The sequence below is a fragment of the Poeciliopsis prolifica genome, unplaced genomic scaffold (assembly GCF_027474105.1).
Source record: "Poeciliopsis prolifica strain line A6 unplaced genomic scaffold, Auburn_PproV2 SCAFFOLD006, whole genome shotgun sequence".
Taxonomy (NCBI): Eukaryota; Metazoa; Chordata; class Actinopteri; order Cyprinodontiformes; family Poeciliidae; genus Poeciliopsis; species Poeciliopsis prolifica.
In genome coordinates, this window is record NW_026562381.1 from 2402749 (window position 1) to 2423582 (window position 20834).

Below are 20834 nucleotides of genomic sequence, written 5' to 3' on the forward strand. Positions count from 1 at the left end.
TATTAGCGCAACCTGAGTAACTTTTATTGTTGTGCGTCTTAATATGTTGAAGTATCAGAAAGGTTAATCAGATAAAACTGTGAAGCTTCTAAAGAAGTAAAGTTACCAGGAAAGTTTAGTGGAAGGAAAGAGTGTATAAAAAAGAGGGGATTGTGATTTCAGGATGCGGTGCGATTTTTACATTCCTTCTAATATACCGTCACTTCCGAACTGTATATTAAGGCGATACATGTACAAAAACAAACTCCTTTTGAAATTTTGAGATTAATCTCAGAAAATGTCTAGAAAAAAAACAAGGAAATTTCTGAGCTCCAAATGTTGAATATTTGCTAGAAAAAAAACTTCAGTAATTCTAACATCTCAAAATTCCTCCCAAAATTTGTTTAGTGGAAATTTAGCCAACTCCTCATTTATTTGTTCTAAACGAACCAAAAACAACTTCTGTTTCCAGATAATTGATTTTATTGCTCTATAAACCAAAATCCCAGAATCTGGAGACAGAGAACAACAAAGTCCAGAATGTCCAAGCTGCCTGCCGGGAAATGCGCGTCCTGCTTCCCTCTGCTGATAAGCTTTATGGAGAGGCTGGTTTTATTCTACATGCACCAAACTTACCTCCATAAACCCCAATGTGTGAAACCATGGCGTGTCCAAAAGTGACAAACATCAAACCCATTTCACTTAAGGCTTTTATCACTAAAGAAATGCAAGAGTCTTAGCCCATAGTACTGAGCTCATGTAGAGTCGTTTTGGATTAGCAAGAAGTTAGTTTTAAAAACAGCTTCTTTAGCATCTCTTGTATTCGCTTAATGTTTAAATCTATTTTATGGTCCTTGTTTGATGCTGTTTTAATTGATTTAGTGTAGCACTTTGAGATTTTCATTACTGTAAAGTGCATTTAAATAAATGCATTATTAGCAACAATCATTTATGTCTTACTCTCCATGTGGAGATTTTCAGTATCCAACATGATTGTATCGACTAACATTACATTTGTTTTACCTTTTTAGTATTAAAAATTATGCTATTTTTCTTACGTCAAATGCACCTGCAAGAAAAAATACTTTATTTTTCACTTTATTCAATGTTCAAGTAGTACAGTAGTAGTCAAGGCACTGAACGACAAAGAAAAAATGAAAACATGCACAGTATCAAAGCATAAATACAAGCTCATTTAGCGTCCATCTCTTAATTTTACACAATAATTAGGTTAATTCTGGATAACGTCTTTGCTACCGAAGCCACACAAATATTCAGGATCCTTTTAGTTTCTCAGCAGAACATCGTGTCCAACTTTTTGTGTTTTTTTCCCCTCATTTAAAGGCAGTGAGCTGTGAAGAACAGACAGCAGCTGAGAGGAAACCAGTCAAAGCTTTGTAACATTTTCTGCCATGCTGCGTTCACGTCTGATCAGTGCAGATGCAAGATGCGTGCAAACGGGGGAGCTTTGAAACCCTGAGAGGAGGCAAACTGAAACTGTCCTGGGTCAGTGTTTTGGCCACTTCACACACACACACCCCCACTTCTCTCACTCACTCACTCACACACACACACACACACACACACACCCACACACCTGGCTCAGCGCTGCGCTTTCATCACCTGCTTTTGAGCATCGCCGCATATCTCCAAGTGCGACATTCTTTGGTGGCATAATCATGATCCAGGAAAGTTAATACACTGCAAAAACACAAAATCTTACCAAATATTTTTGGTTCTTTTTCTACTGCAAATGTCTCATAACACATGGAATGAAATAAAACTAAATTACAAGAAACTTTTCAGCAAGACTTAGTATATTGTTTTAAGTAAATATTTTTTAAAATATTGACAAAAAGCAGATTATTTTACTGATAACACAATAAAGATGTCTAAGAGAAATAAGGCATCCAACAGACAAACTAACTTTTTATCATCAATATTAAGGAATTATTTACTCAAAAAAAATCCAATTTCTTGGTGAACAGTTTCTTGCAAATTAGTTTTGTTTTACTTCAAGTGATTTAAGATATTTGCACTAGAAGCAGTAGCAAAAATACTTGATAAGATTTTGTGTTTTTGTAGTGCATACATGTTAGTCAACTTTAAGACAAAGCTAAATTTCAGCATGACATTTTAGTGTGTTTTAAGTCAATAGTTCTTTAATATTGATGTAAAAATTGTAGTTCCACTGGCAGATTATTTGACTTATAAATTCTGAAAAAAAAATCACAAGTGAAAATATTCTGCCACTGGAACCAGTACTTTTACCATCAATATTAAGGAATTATTTACTTAAAACAAGCGCCAGTATCTTGCTGGGAAGATATCTTTCAGTTAGTTTTGTCTTATTTCAGGTGTATTAAGATATTTGCATTAGAAACTTGACCAAAAATACTTGGCATTATTTTGTTTTAGCAGTGAACAAACTTGTTTATAAGAAGCGTGGCTGAACTTCAACAATAATCTTCAATAATTCAACATCTAAAAAATGCAACATAATTTTCAATTAACATTAGAAAACTATCAAATACCTTTAAGAAGTTTATCATTAACCTTATATGTTAGTAAGTTTTGTCTAATTTCAAGTGTAGTAAGTTATTTTCACAATAAATTGAACAAAAATACATGATTTTTTTCTAGTGATTTGCCCAAGTGTCTTGTTTTTCCCAGCATTCCTCCTGCTTTTGGTGCGTTTCCTGTCAGGCTAAAGACTCCCGCTCGCCCAGCGGCCCGGCGCCGTCTGGAGGAAGGCAGTTCTGAGGGTCCAGCAGCTCCTCCTTAAGCATGGTGGCGGCGGTGGAGTAGGAAGGCGGCACGCTGCCCCGCCGGCTCGCGGCCCGGCGGCGCCGGCAGCAGACGCAGTGCAGGCAGTCGTGGACGTTGTACTTGAAGAGGCTCCTGCACGGGTGGCAGAATTGGTAGAAGAGCAGCATGAAGAGAACGGCCAGGCTGTAGCCGATTAGCAGCTGCACCACCACCAGCGGCGCGCACACGTACTCGTAGAAGTCCGACTTGAAGAAGTACCAGAGCGTGATGAGGACGAAGTTCTCCAGGAAGCGGCCGGAGTAGTAGAGCGCCAGGCGGCGCCAGCTCTGCTTCCGGTCGATGAGCTCCTGGTCTGCCAGGTCGAGCTCCACGGCCGACCAGCAGAACACGTTGATGCAGGCGTACAGCAGCGTGAACATGCACAGCACGATGGTCGTGCCCAGCTTGGAGAAGTTCTTCTCCACGCCCTCGGCCAGCGAGCCTTTCCGCAACCAGAACTCCACCCATGGCAGGAAGAAGAAGAAGAGCAGGTTGCACCCGCCCACCAGGATGACCCAGTGGGTAAGGGCGGTGCTGAACAGCACCAGGGTCGTGACCCGGGTGGTGATCTCCAGGGCCCGCCACACCACCATGCATAGGTAGGCGGCGGGCCGCAGCTGCACCTTGATGGAGTCGTAGGTGATCTGGATGGCGAGGACGCTGCAGACCAGAGCGCCGTAGGTGATGGAGATGAAGGTGATGATCATCAACGCCACTGCAGAGATGAGAAGGAGCTTAACACAACCAGAGTGGGATAACCTGGAGTATCACACACACACATCCATACATGGACACGCATCAACACACACGTAGACAGACACACACACGTTTCCAATGGGAAATTACAGAGAAGTTTCTTTAATCGGATTATAGTAAATATGAAAATAAATATGGAAACCACAAGGGAGGAATGGATGGACGGATGGATGGATGCAGTAAATAAAGAAGAACAAATGGAAGAGAAGAAGGACAGACGCTGTTTAATACAATCTGGAAGCAGAAACTGTTTCCCAAAGCGTTCCAGTTTTCCACACCTTTAAACATTCGTGAACCAGGTGAGGTTTTCCAGGTGAGGTTTTCCAGGTGAGGTTTCCAGCCTCCCTGCCCCAACAGAAACACTGAGATTATGTCTTTTGGTTGAATTGACTCGTTTTGCCCTGACTTTCCACTGGAGCAGCGTCCAGCTCCGTCTGAACTGGTTCAGATCTTATCAGAAGCTGATTGATCTCAATCAGTCTCGTATAAACGCAGGTGTGTCCAGTTCCCAGCAGGTCATGAGTCACCAAGGATCACCAAGTACAGGAAACAAACCACCTGACCTCAGTCCTGTTCTGACTGTGGGGATCAATTAGAGTTGGATAGAAGCTTGTAGTAGGATTTACTTCCAACCCTCCTGAATGAATTCATACTGATAACTGTATCAAATAATTCTCATGCGTTTCATGACTAATGATCGATGTTAACTCCTGCTCTGGTGCCACCTGCAGGCCAAAGCGACGCCTCTCTCAAAAGGCTCAGCTCGCTCTCAGTTTCAGGCAATAGAGTTTACAAACTGTGAATGAATCAAAACATACACTAATATCAGCATGTTCTCAGAACTCAGTCTTACAGCCAAATGTAAATAAAACCAGACATAAAATAACTGGGTTTCTGCAAGTTTTCTCAACACAAATTCAACACTTTTTACGAACTTTTTGTATGACAATGTGGCCACAAACCGACGCTTTTACCACACACTTGGCTAAAAAGCCACATAAACTGTTTTCTGTCTTAGGATTCTATAAACTACTGAAACAATTCCTTCAAAACCTTGTTTTTTATGCTGTTGTAAAACTACTTTCTGAATGGCGAAAATTACTGTTTATTCTAGTAATTGAACGTTACTTTGAATGAAAACCAGTGTTTCATTATTTTCGTCATTGACAAAACAGATTTACAACTGCATATAAACTGTGTTTTCAATGTATTTTTGCAGTATTTTGGAGTCTTAAGTCATAAACTGGCGTTTTAGCTAGAAAGTTTGGTAAAAGTGGTGATTTATGGCCCTTATGGCCTTCCATACAGTGGAAGTGTTTTACGTAACAGTAAAGTCCCACAAGAAAAAAACGAAAACTACGTACAATATGAGATTCAAGTAAGCTCAGATTCATGATTAAAGTATTTAATGTCAACTTATTTTTCTTAAATAAACGTGTAAAAATACAAATCAGAGACTCAAAATCCACATTTAAGACTCAAAATGTAATTTCTGCAAAAAGAGAAAGAGCTTAGAGAGGACATAAACAAGCATTTCTTACATCTGTCAGACAGGATGTACTTCTCCTGGATGGTGGCGTACAGCTGGAGCGTCAGCTGAGGCGTGGAGCCCAGGAAGGCCTGGATGACGGCGGTGCGTTTGAAGGCGTTCCGGTGCGTGGCCAGCGTCCGCTCCGTCTGCCCAATTTCCAGCTCTATCTCTCGGCCCTTCTGCAGGTTGGTTTTCCTGGAGAGGGTGACGTAAGGCTCCTCGTTATGGCCTGCCTTGAAGTAGACCACCAGCGCCTCGAAACACCTGAATGAGGAGCATCGGGAGGTCAGAGTGTAGTACCGCTTGAGCACCAGCAGGGGGCAACATCATGTTAAGTTACAGGGCCAAACTCAAGATTACATCATGAAGATCTAAAAACAAAGCTCAACTTTATTAAGCTATGTGATAAAAATGTTATGGATTTTTTTTAAGAAGTTGAATTATTAGAGAATTATAAATAACTGATATTTGATTTTGAAGTTCAGTCTTCAAAATCAAATATTGATTTTGAAGACTTTTTGCTATGAAAAACTTTTTGTAAAGTTTTTGTAAAAACAAAATCTCACATTTGGTCTAGTTTGTAATGCGAATATTTTAGAACAATTGAAATAAGACAAAAGAAGTAACTTTTCAGCGAACAGCAGCTTGTTTTAAGTAAATAATTTCTTAATATTGGTGAAAAATTGCTGAATAAAATATTTTCCCACAATAAGAGCAAAATAAGCCTCAGTGAAATTTGTATTTAAAAATATATAAATATTAAGGAATTATTTAGGTAAAACAAGCTCCTAAACCTTACTGAAAATTAGAACACTTCTCTTATTTTGCACTAGAAACTAGACAAAATTACTTGGTAAAGACTTTTTGTTTTTGTAAACACCAGCTTGTGCTTCAGCTGCTCCAGTAGATCAGCTCACAGTTCTGCTTTTTATACCAACTATTTTTACCTCAACTTCAGCTAATTTATTGTTTTTCAGCTAAGGGTTATTATTCTAACCAAAATGAAATGATGCGTCTTCCAATATTTTATTAGTCTTGCCTGGAAATCAGTTTGTTTTCCGCTGGCAGTTTTCCTGTTGAGTTACTAAATTCCAGCAAGATTTCTTTTGTTGACTTCAATGTTTTAGCCTTTTTTTCTGAAATTGCAATTTCTCTAGTGAAAATTAGAGTACCAACATTAAAAAAAAAAATTCACTACTGTGATATAATTTGTTGCTGTTATTAAGAATAACTTGTGATTGTATCGCCATCCTACACACTAATTTAACAACAGATTTCAAGAAAGTATAAAACAAAAGCCAACCTTTAAATGAGTGACACAGCTCAATAAGTCAGTAGGAATAAAACATACCTACTGCATTGAAACAATCAAAACAAATTGTCAAAAATAAAAAATTACCTTCAAATTAAATGATTAAACATGATATCTAAATCTCAAAAAAAAAAAATTCTCACTAAATTTCCTGCCATTTAGCAAATATAAATTGTGGTAATTCTAGTTGACCTAAAACAATAAAAGTTTAGTCTGATTTAACTACAAGCAGAGAGAAAAATGTAAAATATCTGCTTTCAATTGTAAATGTTTTCCAAATTTAGCTTTTCATCAAAGTTAGATTGCACTTTATTACAAAACTGTCCAGTTTTAAGGATTTTATAGAAAATAAATCACTTTCCAAACCTTGAAATCAAGGCATTTTCAATTATTTTAAGAACCCTGATGAAGTTAAAATATATTTGTTACAAGAAAAGTAAAATATCTGCCAGCTAAAGAGGTTACTATGTACTCATAAAAAGTGACTACAGATTTTTCTTACAGGAACTTAAGTTACACATTTGTCATAACAAAGAGGCCTTTCATTGTAAATGTTGGCCAAACCAAACCAAACATTTCCAGTGAACGCTCCAGCAGAGGGCAGCCGGAGGATAAACTGAGAACGTCTGGGTGTGGCTGCCTTAACGTTTGCAAGGTAAATGCTCTCTGTTTGGCCTCTGGGGTGAGTGTCGCTCAGAAAGAGAGAAAAACAGGTTTTACACAAATATGTGCTCCTGTGCAAGAGGAGAAAAAAGATGTAAAAAAAAAAAATTAATAAACCTCATGTTGTGTCAAAAGCAAGTTTTCAGTCCGGACCATTAAAACGACATAAAACAGGAAGAAAAAGTGAGTTAAACTGAAACTCTTGGGAGTCGTGTTTTCAGCTCATGACCCTCTGCAGATCCTCTCTGCAGCACTAAATCTCACATCGCTGTGCAGGAATGCACTGCCAGACACTGTTGCTTCAGCAACGCCACACCAAGAATCTTTACACACAGTTTACAGTCGCTCAGAGTCAAAACTAAACCGGCTGCAAGCAGGAAAATCGATTAAACTAAATCAGCTGCAAGCAGGAATATGGCCAAGAGTTTTACAGAATCAACAACAGGCTAGGCAGACCAATTTCTCAAAACTATTTTACACTGGAACTGTCTTCAAGCAGCTCTCAGACACATTCCACATGGATTGGTGGTTATGCAAGGCATAAGTGCCTTGCTCAGGGGAACATCGACACGCAGCAGAGGAAGAAACAGACGAAACAAGACTACTATTATTCCCCGTGATTTAACAAAATCTATTTATGGCAGATATTCCTACAGCGAGACAGTAGTGAGGAGTGCTGAAGGAGAGGCAGAGGAGGACATGAGTTCAAGAAAGAGTGAAAACAGTGAGTAAAAAGAAAGAGAGGAAGACAGAAGAAGCAAAAAAATGGAAAAGATTTGCAAAAAGACAGTGAGACAGAAAAAAAGTAAAAACATGAGTAAAAGCACAAAATGCAAAAACAATTGAGTGAAGAGTTTGAGTAAAAGAGAGCAAAAAGAGAGTTAACAAAAGATGCAAAAGAGAAAACAAGGTAGTGAAAAAAGTTAGTAAAAAAAAGACAAAGCACAAAATTTTAGCACATTTATATTTCAATTAATCTGCTGAATTTTACTTTCGAAGAAACTTTCACACAATTAAAAACACACACAAAAAAAAACATTTTTAAAACACCAGAGAGAAAAAAAAATCTGTCAGGTTATTTAAAAACACCACAAAAACTTTGACTATTTTTAACCATCAAAATTAACATTGTGTCAACATTTTCATCTGCAACATTGTTTAATTTCTCCTACTAAATATAGATGGAAGACATTGCTGATCCGATCAAGAAATGAAATTACATTTAGAAACCGTTTGTAAAACCTGTACCAAAAACAAAAAACACTTAAAGGCAATAAACACCATAATTTTTATCAACATATTCCAACAACAAAAAGGAAAAATGTAAGTAAAACTCACTTACATTTGAGAAAAGTAGTTTCTATTTCCTGACAAAAAGCCATAATTCAGTTGTATAATTTTTAATGTGGGTTTTTAGTGGGTTTTCAGTTTTACTGAAAAACTGAAAACTCACTGCAACATGTTGCTCAATCCGGCAACACTGGTTGCTGGTTTCCAATAAACATCCTCCTCCAATCCCATCAGATATTTATGGATAAACTATAATCCTGCTCTCCAGATTAACCAATCTGTGTTCGTCTCCCCAGAAATTATAAATTTATCTGAACGAAACAAAAGAAGCAAGAAAGAAAAAGCAACAGAAAGAAAGCCAAAGAAAAAAGAACAAAAATGCAAAGAACAGAAAGACAGCAAAAGACAGAAAAAGAAATAAGAGCAAAAGAAAGTGAAAATAAGAGGAAGAAAGACAAAGAGCAAAGAAAAGAAGGAAGAAAAAACAGTCGAGAAGAAGAATGAAAAGAATGCAAGAAAGGAACAAAGGTACAGAGAAAGAAAGAAGGAATGAAGGAAGGAAAAGAGGGAGAAAGAAATGAATGAAGGGAAGAAAGAAACGACATGTGGAATTACAAATATTTTCCTTCCTTATTTGGTTTTCCAGACTTTTCCTCTGGACCAGAAACCCAGCAGGGCGTCCATCTTTATATTCTGAGCTGAAACCTGCAGGACTCGTTGTGGCAACGCAGCAACAGACGAGTGCATTAATCAGAATAAATGTGATGATTTTTAAAGCGCAGCTGAATCGATTTATAAAGAGAGACGTGGGCCGCTGCTCTTCATTTGCAACTTTTCACATGCAGTCTGTTGCCATCTGTGACTGAAACAGACCAGAGAAGAAGAAGCAGCTCAAACACAACAAATGTCCTCCAATGTTAAAGAAAACAGCAGTTTCATTTCAGCAACTCTAAAGTGCAAAAACACAAAACAATACCAAGTATTTTTGGTTTACGTTTAGTGTAACCAAAAATACACTAAACGTAAAATTATTTCAAGTTTTGAAATAAGACAAAACTAACTTACATTCTCTTAACCTTCCAGAAAAAAATAGAATATTGTTAAGGAAATAATTACTTAATGTTGATAAAAAAAGTACAAGAAACAAGGAGACTGGAAGAAGACAACAGAGTTTACAGCAGAATATTACGAACGAGTTAAGAAAATAAAAATAATAAAATTAGAATAATAAAGTCACATAATGGGGAAAAAAACTTAAATAATGCAAGAACAGTCATCATAAAATGTTTATTCTCAAAATATAACTTTATTCTCATTTTGTTTATTTTATTTCTGTACAACTTTATTGTTGAAATTTGACTATTGGGATATTATTATGACTTCATTCTGATATTATGGTTTTATCCTGGTGTTAGTTTTAATTTATTCTTGTATGTTTTTTAATTCTGGCAATATGACTATTCTTCTATGAGTTTATTCTCAAAATATGACTTTATTCTCATGATACTCTTTTATTTATGTAACTTTATTCTTTTCAATTTATTGTAGTATGACCTTAATGCTGAAGTTGTAGATTTGAACTTCTAATATAGAAAGAAATTTCTTGTTCCAGTGGCAGATTATTTCACTTAAAATTACATTTTCTTCAATATTAAGGAATTAACTTAAAACAAGCTCCTAATTCTTTCTGTAAAGTTACTTGTAAATTATAAATTATATTTGTCTTACTTCAAGTGTGCTAAGATATTTTCAGTAGAAACTAGACCAGATATTTTTTGTGTTTTTGCAGTGCAGTCATCCTGTTTCTGTTCTCCTCAGATTTCGCCATCAGCCTCGCTGACACTCAGATGACAAACTGTGCGTGCTGAGACTAGCTCACTGTGTAATTATGTCTCAAGATGTAATTTACTCAAAAAAAAAAAGAAGAACAAGTCAGAGCAGGATTTACCCACCCACAAGCTCCGATTTCAGATCAACAGCAACAATAAAGTCTTTTTTCATTTAAATTCCCACTGGTCGCCATCTTGGTTCCCCCAAGGCTTATGCTGCCCAATGTATAGCTGTATCCGGTTACTATCTGTAAACATTATGAGCTGAAACTTCTTGTTTCACAGCAGATATGGTGTGTTTGTCTGCGCAGCCACAAGCAGTCAGGAGTTGCACCATCCCAGAGTCACACAGGAAGCCTCCCATCAGGGCCCCGACCGCAGCAGAGGTGATTTTAATCGAGCAGATCGCAGCGCACTGTTATCTTAACACGGGTTTCCTGAACTGAAAGTGCTAAAGCTGTGCTCAAACGGAGCAGAGCGGCACAGAAGGAAAGCTGGTTTGTGTTGGAGTGGTTTTAAAATCGCTGCCGAGGAAAAGCTGCCGAGCGCTCATGAAAAGAGGGAAGAGTGCAGCAAAGAGAAGAAGAGTGCACAGCCAGCTAATGCACCTGCATTTATCCAGACTCATATTTTCATTAGATGTTCACTTATCAAGAATGAATCCTACAGAAATAATAAAGTCTCAATTTAAGAGTCACAGACTTTAAAATTCTACAAAAATAAATAAAAAACAAATTGAAAGGACAGGATACGATTGGTTGGTTGGGTGGAGGGATGGTTGGATGATAAAATGGATGGATCAATGGGTGGATGGATGAATGACTAACCTTCAGCCTGATTTTATTCTGTTTGTAGCAAGTTTCAATCTGATCAATAATCAGTAATCAGTGTAAACACAAAGAGGTTAATTTGTGCCAGTCTGGTGCAGGATGAACAATTTGAGTCCTGATGAATCCTGATCAGCTGGTCGCTGCTTATCACCTGCAGCTCCAGACATTTTAATAATCAATAAACATTCAGCCACACATGCTAAATGCTGCGTCAGGAGGTCCATGCCGCTTCATCGCCAACATGTTAATGAATGACTGTGACCTTTGGGTCGAATCGTCTCTGGCCCGATTCCAGTGGGAACCATAAGCCTGCAGCCCACGTTTCCCCTCAAATGGATATCAATCAAAAACGTGGAGTCAGGAAATATTTCTGCTTGTTTCCACAAAGTCCAAACTCACATTTCTCCCTTTCACAGCTCAGATCACTAACAGAGCAAAGCTCTTTAAAAATAAAAAGTAAAATGAAGTGTAAATTGAGCTGGCGGGTTGAACTCTTTGCCTCGTAAAAACGACTACACCCAACAGCACCGTAAACTCTCTGTATCGATGTCAATGAATCTGTTGACAAGCCAAAGTTCAGGAAGTGGAGCAGATTTGAATTGAACAGTCTCCACCTTCGTCTTCCTACGCGAGTCATCCAGCCGCAGAAACAGGTAGCACCACTTCCATGATATGACTGTCCTCTGTCATGAAGCCAAACATGAAAAGATAAAAAATAAACTGCTTTGCATCATTCTAACCAAACATTCAGAAACGTCAGATGCAATTTGATAAACGAGCAAACAAAAAATGCTAACATGAGCTAATCACTCCAATTTTGTTTTTAAAAGACAGAAAATTCAGCTTTCAGTGTATTCTGATAAAGAAAAATAAATCTTGTGAAATTTAATGAGAGAATCAGCCAAGAGGTTTGTGATCATTTGATTTGCTGTGTGTTGACAAAATGCAATGCTAGCATATCCGTACGGTTCAGGTCACACAGCAGGTAAATGTGATGCAAATCGTTTTTAATTTTGCCCATGTACAATGAAATAAATAAAAACAACAGGCCTCTTTTCTGTTTGTTAATTATAAAGTTAACATCAGTCAATAGACAATTCCTGAGTCGTGTTTTGTTTTAGGGAAATACTGACAAACTAAAAGGTCAGTGACCTGGACTTTCCTGTTTTATGCACAGTTTTTGCTCCGCACCGTTTTCTAATTTAATTTTAAAGCCGGTATAAAACAAACTGACAGATACTGAGCAGGTTGTTGCTCAGTAGCCAGAGAGCGAGAGAGTCAGTTGAGTCCAAACTTGTTCAGCAGGTTGTGAACAGTTCAACCAGAATCACTTTCTTTATGTCAAGACGTTTGCAGGATAAGATGTTGTTTTGATTTTTGATGTAATGACACAAAAATAAAGAAATAAAATATGAATATAAAACAGGTTTGCATGTCCAGAGTGGCATGGGGATGAAGTGGCTGTGTTGAGCGACAAATCGTTGGTCTGGAAAATACAGTGCGCAAGAGGGATGAATAGATTTTGTGTGATTCTTTATTTTTATTTAACATTAATTTCACAAACAAGCACTGTATTATGAAGAATTTCAAACATTTTACTCTTTTGTTGCCATGTGTCACTGGTTGAGCAGCTAAAGTTATTGGTTTATTGTCCGACCCCAACAGAAACGGCAGTTTTTAAACCTTTGTGCTTTCGTTTACCAGCTTTGTTGTCTTATTATGATTTTGTGACAAAACCGTTGGCTGGTGAATAAACATTAAAATCGATCCATAAATGGCTCCATCCGTTACTACTTCTGGAAACAATGTGCTGCTGTGGCGTTCTTCTTCTGTGCATTTTGGAGTCGCTTTTGGGTTGAAAAACGACACAGACTTCTAATCGTGGTCACATCATTCAGTAGTATCAACAAACATCAAGAACAAAACATCAAGACTTGTGGTGTGAACCTAGCTTAAGACACGGTGGTGGAAGCATCATGCTGTGGGGATGCTGTCCATCAGTAAGAGACAAACACTTAAGAATGTTCACCTTAGCAGACAACTGTAGCTGCAATAGAATAGCTTGGATGAAAGTATACTCATGTGTATGAATGGCCTAGTCAAAATCTGGAGCTAAATCAAATTGAGAATCTGTGGAAAATGTTCATGTTTTCAGATTCACTGAGCAATTTGGGCTAAGAAAGTGCAATAAATTCAATACAAATACTTCCAGTTGTACAGTGAAAGGTGGCTGTAGAAAAATATTTACCGTATTGTCTGGACTAAAAGTTGCTCCAGATTATGAGTCGCACCATAAAGAGGAAAAACACATAAAACAAGTCATGTTCATTTATAAAGTATTAATCATGAGTGGGATCATGTTAATTATATGATCCAGTGACATGTCAAGCAGAAAAACGTGTGAATATATTCTAGAAAATACGGTACTTTTTTAGTTTTTATGTGGAAAGAAAAAGGTAAAAATGTAACATTCACTTCACAAACAAGCACTGCATTATGCAGAATCACAAACATTTTTAAAGTAAAACAAGTCAGTAGAGCTTGAAGCTTTAGCTTCCATACCATCATCCTCTCTTTTCAAAAGGCCACATTTTTTGTAACCGAGGGAAAGGTGTGGCAGCACAGCAACATGTGTGGGAGGGGCACCTCTTTGTTACTATTTGCTCCATACAGGAGGACTTTATGGACTTTAATCTGCAGGAATGGTTTGACAGAACCCTTGATCTTGGTGACTAACTCATTCTAAATCATAACTCAGCATGAGAATCATGTGAACATTACTGTATCATGTCATGAGCCAAAAACAACCTCAGACAAATGACAACCCACGATCCGCTCCAAACTAAAAATTAAAACAGGAATAAAATGCAGAAGCTGTCAGAAAAAACGGTGCCCTTTACTATTTACACAGAAATTCAGAGGGTAAGCAGCTGATGCATTCCTGAAATAAAAGCACCTCGTTAGCTGATCGGCAGCAAGTGTAAACCCTGAAAAAGCAGAAGCTGGGGCAGTTTGCTGACCTGAAAGTTTCATGCAAGTGGGCATATAGAGAACGCAACCAGTTCTTATAGCAGAAGAGCGACCGTTTCTGCATTTTTGGTTTGGTACGGTTTAAAAAGGTTACTTCCAAAACATTTGGATACCACAAGAAAGAGATTCCCCAGGTATTGAATCACTAGTAACAGTTGTGGATGTTCCCAAAAGTGGATGAACTGGAGAGGCACCAGCAACTCCCGACCCCGTTAGGGAGAAGGGTAATCAGAAAATGGATGGATGGATGGACTAAAAATGTAAAAAAAGCAAAACATCCCACTTGTCACTCCTAGATGTTAAAGTTCAAGGCAGTGAAAGAAGGAAAAGGGATGAAGAAGTCTGGTTTGATTGATCGATACAAAACGGGTTTGGATTGCAAAACTGAATCTGAACACACCATGAAATTTTAAGACGTTTGATCAGAGAGACTTTCACTCCGTCTACGTCACAAAATCCAAACAAAATACATTGGTGTTTGTAACTGTAGTCACAAAATGTGAAAAAGTAAAGCTATTCATATCATGACATGAAATATGAGGCCATGTGTCGAACAGCTGAGCCTTCACTGAAACCAGACCAAAACCAGCAAACATAAAACAGATTGAAAAAGAAACGTTTTTCACTTATCAGTCAAAATTCAGATCTAAAGCTCCCAGAAAACCAAAACTATGAGCATAAGAGTCTCAAAAGACAATATATTTAATATAATGCATGTTTATATACGCTAAGAATGAGTGAATAATGAAATGATTACAGTGAAAAACTGTTTTATATGCCAACAGCTAACAAATATTTTAGTAATTGAGTATTCTATAAAATATTCTGATTAATTGGATAAAAACATTCATCAGATTTTTCTTTTAGACATTTAAGCCTTTTTATACCATATTAGAAATGCATTAGATCCAAATAAACAAATAAATGTCATAAAAACTTCAGTGACTGAAATGCAGTACGATGAACCACTTGTGGCTAAAGATCCATTTGCAGCTAAAGAAAATCTTTTATATCAACATGTGAAAAGCTCAGGCTTTTCTGCTTGATTTAACGTCAATACATTCGTTTTGCTCTCCAATTAGGGAAGGCATAACAATTTTTTACTGAACCAGAACCACTTGAGGAGTTCTAGGTGAAAAATATTTACAAAGACGGGTTTTTTTCATCTTAAATTCAAAACTTACCTTTTTTTTTCAACAGTTTTGGCCTAATTACTACTCAGAGTGAGTTGTTCTTTCAGTAAATTGCCTGTTTTAGAGTTTTATTCTCCACTTTAATAAATCTGTTGACAATTCTTACGCATGTCATAGTAACACATTTTGCTTGTTGATAAATTATCCAGCAGTTATTGTGATAAACAATTATAATGTTTTGAGACCAATGCCAAGTGATGTAATAGTAATGGCATAATGCAACTGCACCATCTCAAAGATCAATACATTTTAATTTCTAATTAATATTTAAGACTGTAACTGGGAAAATGTTTAAATATTTAAAACAAATAAACAAAACAGAAACAAGAAACAAAATGGACACTGAGGTCTGTAGACAAAATTATCCTTAAAAATGTTGAGACAAATGAAGACTGTTGTCATCCAGTTTTTGTAGAAAGAGAAAGACAAGAAAAGCAATCATGCAATTGGAAATTATTGATTTCTTTTTAACTGATCATGCAGTTAATTGATTTATTGCTTACTGTGACAGGTTTAACGATCATTTCAATAATCGATTAATCACTATTTTTACGGCCTTACGTTTATTACTCCAGAGAACGTTGTTCAATAAAACCTTAAATCAGGTAACTTCAGTATCGACACGTAGCTACCCGACTCAGACAGCTGTCTATGTCAGGGATGTCCAAAGTGTGGCTCAGGGGCCATTTGAGGCCATTTGGATCATTTTGTTTGGTCACTCGCCTCCACACACAAGCACAAAACAGATGAAAATAAATGTGTTTTTATTGACCCAGTTTTATTTATCAGCTGATACCGATGTTGGTGCTAATACATTTTTCATCTATAGTTTATTTAGTATATTACTCAAGAAATAAAAAATATAAATGCCTCAAGAAATGCATTTTTACACTTTTAATTATGTAAAAATATTAAGCCTTTGAATTGCCTCCACGTGACAGATTTGGCCCTAATTCCCAAAAGTTTGGACACGCCTGACCAGAAATATGTGGGTCATACACATGAAGGACAGCTTACTGGGACAGAGGAGCTATGTAGGTTACTCTGACAAAAAAGAGGCTGCACAGACCCTCATGAACGGTTAACCCCATCATTTTCTTAATTCAGGATGTTCGGTGTTGTTGTAGGTTTGTTTTCAGAGCCGCCACAGCCCATCTGGTCTGTTATCTGCTGCAGGAACAATGGCTCAGGGGAAGTTATTATGATGATGGATCATTAAAAAACAAACAACTTCAGCAGCATCCTGTCAGGTCTTTAAGATGACCCTGCCGGGCCGTAATGTTCTCTACATCCACTCGTCTCCCATTAACCTCCACGATACGCTAATGGAAAGTGGAAGCTGTCCAGTGAGGACAACAGGACGCTCCCTCAAACTCTCAATTTATTGTAGGAAATGTAGCAATGCTACGAAAATTACTAGCTGCAGTATCAGTGGTCTGAAGATTAAATAGCATGGGCTGCATTTTGCCTCATTAAACCAATTTTTAAAGGTGATCCATTGTGCTTCCTAGAACGAAGCAGTACAAATCATGTTCTTTACATTTTTTTACACATAATTATTCTTAGAAAATGAGATTTTACTCTGGTCAGTTCTGTTTTAGGGCCTCTTGCCACTTTAAATCCAGATAAGCTGCTGCTTGCCACACGCGAAACTCAACAAGAAAATGACTGGAAACAGATGAACAATTATACAACCATTCATCTTTGAGAAGCATAATTGGAGCCTCCTGCACAGCCAACAAAAATGCAGAAAGTGGTTTCTAAATTTTAAGTCAACCACAAAACTCTCGTCTTTTCCAGCAGCTATTGTACAGCGCATACAGAGGTAAAACCAGCTGACCAAATGTGTTGAAGCTCTGCTTGTGTCAGAGGCTTCTTCATATTCGTTGCAAGCTTGACTGCTACTGGAGATCACAGCATCACCATCCACGACTCTTAAAGATACATGAATGAGTTACATTAAATTTATCTTTGAGATAAAAGTATTTTAAGTTAATTGAATTTGACTAGGCCTTTTAACACATAAATATGCTTTAATATGGCACATTTTTCCACACATTTGCTGTATACTCTATGGCAAACTGAAGATGTTACTTTCTATGGGTTTTCATTGACATTCTCTTGGAGTGAATGACAAAAATTTGTCTTGTCGGCAAATTCCAGCTGTGGCTTTCTTTATTTTCCACTTCATATTTAGGCACTAATTTGTGTTTTTCTGTCACCTACATCTCAAAACAAAGAAAAACAAACACATTGAGGTTTGTGCCATGTGTTGAAAGGCAAATACTTTCATCTGACACTTTACATGGGTCCTGACAACTGCTTTTAGATTTTCTTTGCAAATAATTTTCGGAAACGTCTTCAAATCAACAAAACAAACCGAGGCAAATCAGACGGGAAAAGCCCCGACCTGCTCATCTAATCTGGAAACCAGCACAGACTCGGTTGGAGGTTAAACCATCCAGTGAACACGTAATTCCTGTTTTCTGTTTATTTGATACAATGTGGTTATTCTGCTATGTTCAAATCTGTTCACAAATTATTTTGAATCTTTTCCTGGTTGTTTTGAATAAACATTGTATTTAACATTTTTAATCATTTATAAAACAATTTGAGTTAATCATAATTAACTGGTTGAAATAATCAACAAATTTACTAGTTGATTAATTGTTAACTGGAGAACACTGACACAAAAAGGTCATTTGATTATATGTTCATTTGCATACTTAAATTTCTACCATTCCATAAAAGGGCTTGTGACAATTTTCTTTATCCGATTAATTGATTAGTCGTCATTATAATCGATTACTAAAATAACTGTTAGTTGTAGCCCTACTCTCAATTATTTTATATATCTTTTACTTTGGTTATTTTTAAATGTTCCTGAGCTATAGGAAGTTTGAAATATCATATAGTGATATAGAGATAAACAGCAGATACATGTTCAATGTTTGCATTATTCTAGAACAAAAACCTTTTCATTTTTCATATTTCAATGAAAACCATAGAAACAGGATGGTTTACAGCAGGAAGCAGCTGATTAACATCGGAAAACCTGAAATACTTTGGGAATCAATGCACTATTTGTGAAATTTTTAATGATCATTTGTTTATTTGCTTAGGTGAGGAAGCGAAAAATCCGCAGGATAAACCAATTTTTCATCAGATTAATCGACTATTGTCAGAATAAATTAGTAACAGATTAGTTGGTCTGGGCGACTAATGCAAGTCTGTTGTAAAAGTTTAAAACTCAGAACAACCAGCAGATACATCATGTTCAGTGTTTTCATGCACCGCCCTGTTTCCCACCTGATGACGGGTCCGAGCTGCAGCAGGTGCAGTAACAGAACCAGCGGCCGGTCCCGACCCACGTCCCTGTGGATGAAGGTCAGGGTCAGCTGGATGAGCACAGCGGGAACCAGCATGAAGGTGATGGTGAAGCTCATCCAGATCACATCGTTGGACTTGTGGTAACTTTTGCAGAGGATGCAGGCGGTGATGAACTCTGCGCAGTAGAGCATGGTTGTCCACACCACGCTGAGTGGGGGGTTCAACCGGCGGCGGGCGGACTCCACCATGACCCCGTACTCCTCCCGGGAGGAGCACCGCTCCATGTCCGTGATCTCGCTGCCCTGCTCCTCCATGGCCACCTCACACATGTCCGTATGAGTAGGTTTGCAGCAACAAATCACAGATAAATTGAACTCCGCTGCAAAAACATCACTTTTTGCGGGATATCCCTTTAATGCGCCGTCGCTCCCAACTTTCCACCAAGTCGATCATGGCCGGTGTCTCATTGTGTTCCACTCCACGGTTCGGCACACTCACAAACAGTCCATCCTCAGCAGGGTTTAATTTACCGTCGAAGAAAGCGGGGAAAACGCCTCTTCTCCCGGATCAGATCTCTCTCCGCATGGCCAGCGTCCAGCAGGTCAGGAAAGTTCAGCCCACGACGCGTACAGTGGACCTAAAGCCACGGAGACTTCCACGCCGGTGACAGCGACCCACAGACACACGGAGAGACCCCCAGCCCACAGGGTTGTGGGTGTTTCTCACGCCGCATTGTTGGTGCTCAGCTGCGTTGCGTGTTTTTACTGTTAATTCATCTGCTGCGTTAAGTCAACCGTAATGACGGCGGCAGAGCGGAAACACAACCTCCTTTCAAAATAAAACACAAATCAACCCAGAGTTATTGAAAGTATCCAACAGTACGTGTAATTAATCGAATAAAAACTAGTGAATTACCACGGAAATTAAATATCAGATGAAATTAAGCCGTTTACAACCTGACGAAGGGTGTTTGCCAAGTCCTATCGCAACGTTTATGAGGCAAATGCATTTATTTTTTAAAGTTTATTTGTCACGGACAGATACAAGAACATAGGTCAAAAACTCAGTTAATTCGCAACATCAGTTTCTATGAGGGAGGATCTTTAACAGTTGATTAAAGGTCAACTGTTAAACTCTGAACTCTTAATTTCTCTTTCCAGATTATATTTCTCTGACAGGTTGACCATTCTTCCATTGTCTACACCCGTCCAAACGCAAAAGCTTTGGATTTTATTTAAACGGAAAACTCCTCCCTCAGCGACATGTCCTCACTTTAACCCAAGTTGTTCTCCGGCGAACTGCTAAAGAGCGGACCCCTTGTGTTTTAAAGGTTTGGAGCATAATATAAAGTTCTACTAAACACTTTAGCTGAGCTGTAAATGTTTTTTTTTCTTACTGGGCCTTTTTTATTGGAGTAAATTTGTAATGACTGTAAAGCCTAACGCTGGTGAATGCATGTGGAGCCCGTATCCGGTTTGAATTGATGGGCTACCCGCTCGTTTTGAGTTTCATTTTAAACAGATGACGAGTAGGCTCTAATGAAATCTTGTCTGAAATCACGCCTGTTCCTGTGACTGTTGGAAAACTGTTTTGTGAACTGTGTGAAACGAGGCGTCCAGAGAGTAGAGCTACTTGAAAAATTCACATTAAACGCGATTTTTAATTAGTCTACCACCATCTAGTGGTCAAAATAAATCAGAACGTGTAAATGACAAGCCAGAGTTATGGAAATAAGTTTTTCCAGCTGGAAACGGATACATTTTTTAACCACTTGACACATTTTAACAATCTATTTGCTAGTGGAGATCAAATCTTTCAAACTGAATTATTTCACCACCATCAAACAAAGCATATTAACCTCCACTCCTTTCTGACTGCCAGGGTCTGTCCTGTTCCAATGAATAGTGTGAAGGACAGGCAAAGTGAGAGATCAGTTTCCCTTCCATTTTTAGTTCCTCGCAGCAGAGCGGGCCTGGTCTTGTTTTAGAGACCTACAGGCCTGAACAGGTGCAGATTTCAAATGATCCATCAAACGTTACACTCAAACAAAGACATCTATTCATTAATTTAAAAGAAATGAAATGAAGGGATCCTGTTTGTGGAGGTACAAATTCAAATTTAGTTTACAGGCACCTGATTTGTTCAAACATTTCCAATGCAAATCCTTTTCCAACAGCTTAAATAATAATTAAAATAAGTTTTAACGTTGATTAAAGTTGCTTAGAACAGGTTCAACTCAGCTATAACTGAATAAATAAACATCATACAGTTTAATCAGATCTT

The 20834-nt window shown here is 37.8% G+C and overlaps 1 protein-coding gene across 1 annotated transcript; it reads right to left on the bottom strand.

The window, feature by feature from the left end:
• Positions 1–1043: 1043 nt before the first annotated feature.
• On the bottom strand, positions 1044–20428 carry LOC129360825 (endoplasmic reticulum membrane adapter protein XK-like). The gene is made up of 4 exons (XM_055031267.1): positions 20410–20428; positions 18531–19379; positions 5085–5338; positions 1044–3502 (listed from the first exon to the last, which is right to left on the bottom strand). The coding sequence occupies exons 2-4, from the start codon at positions 18878–18880 to the stop codon at positions 2682–2684; spliced, it is 1425 nt and encodes a 474-aa protein (XP_054887242.1). The 5' UTR covers positions 18881–19379; positions 20410–20428; the 3' UTR covers positions 1044–2681.
• Positions 20429–20834: the final 406 nt, after the last annotated feature.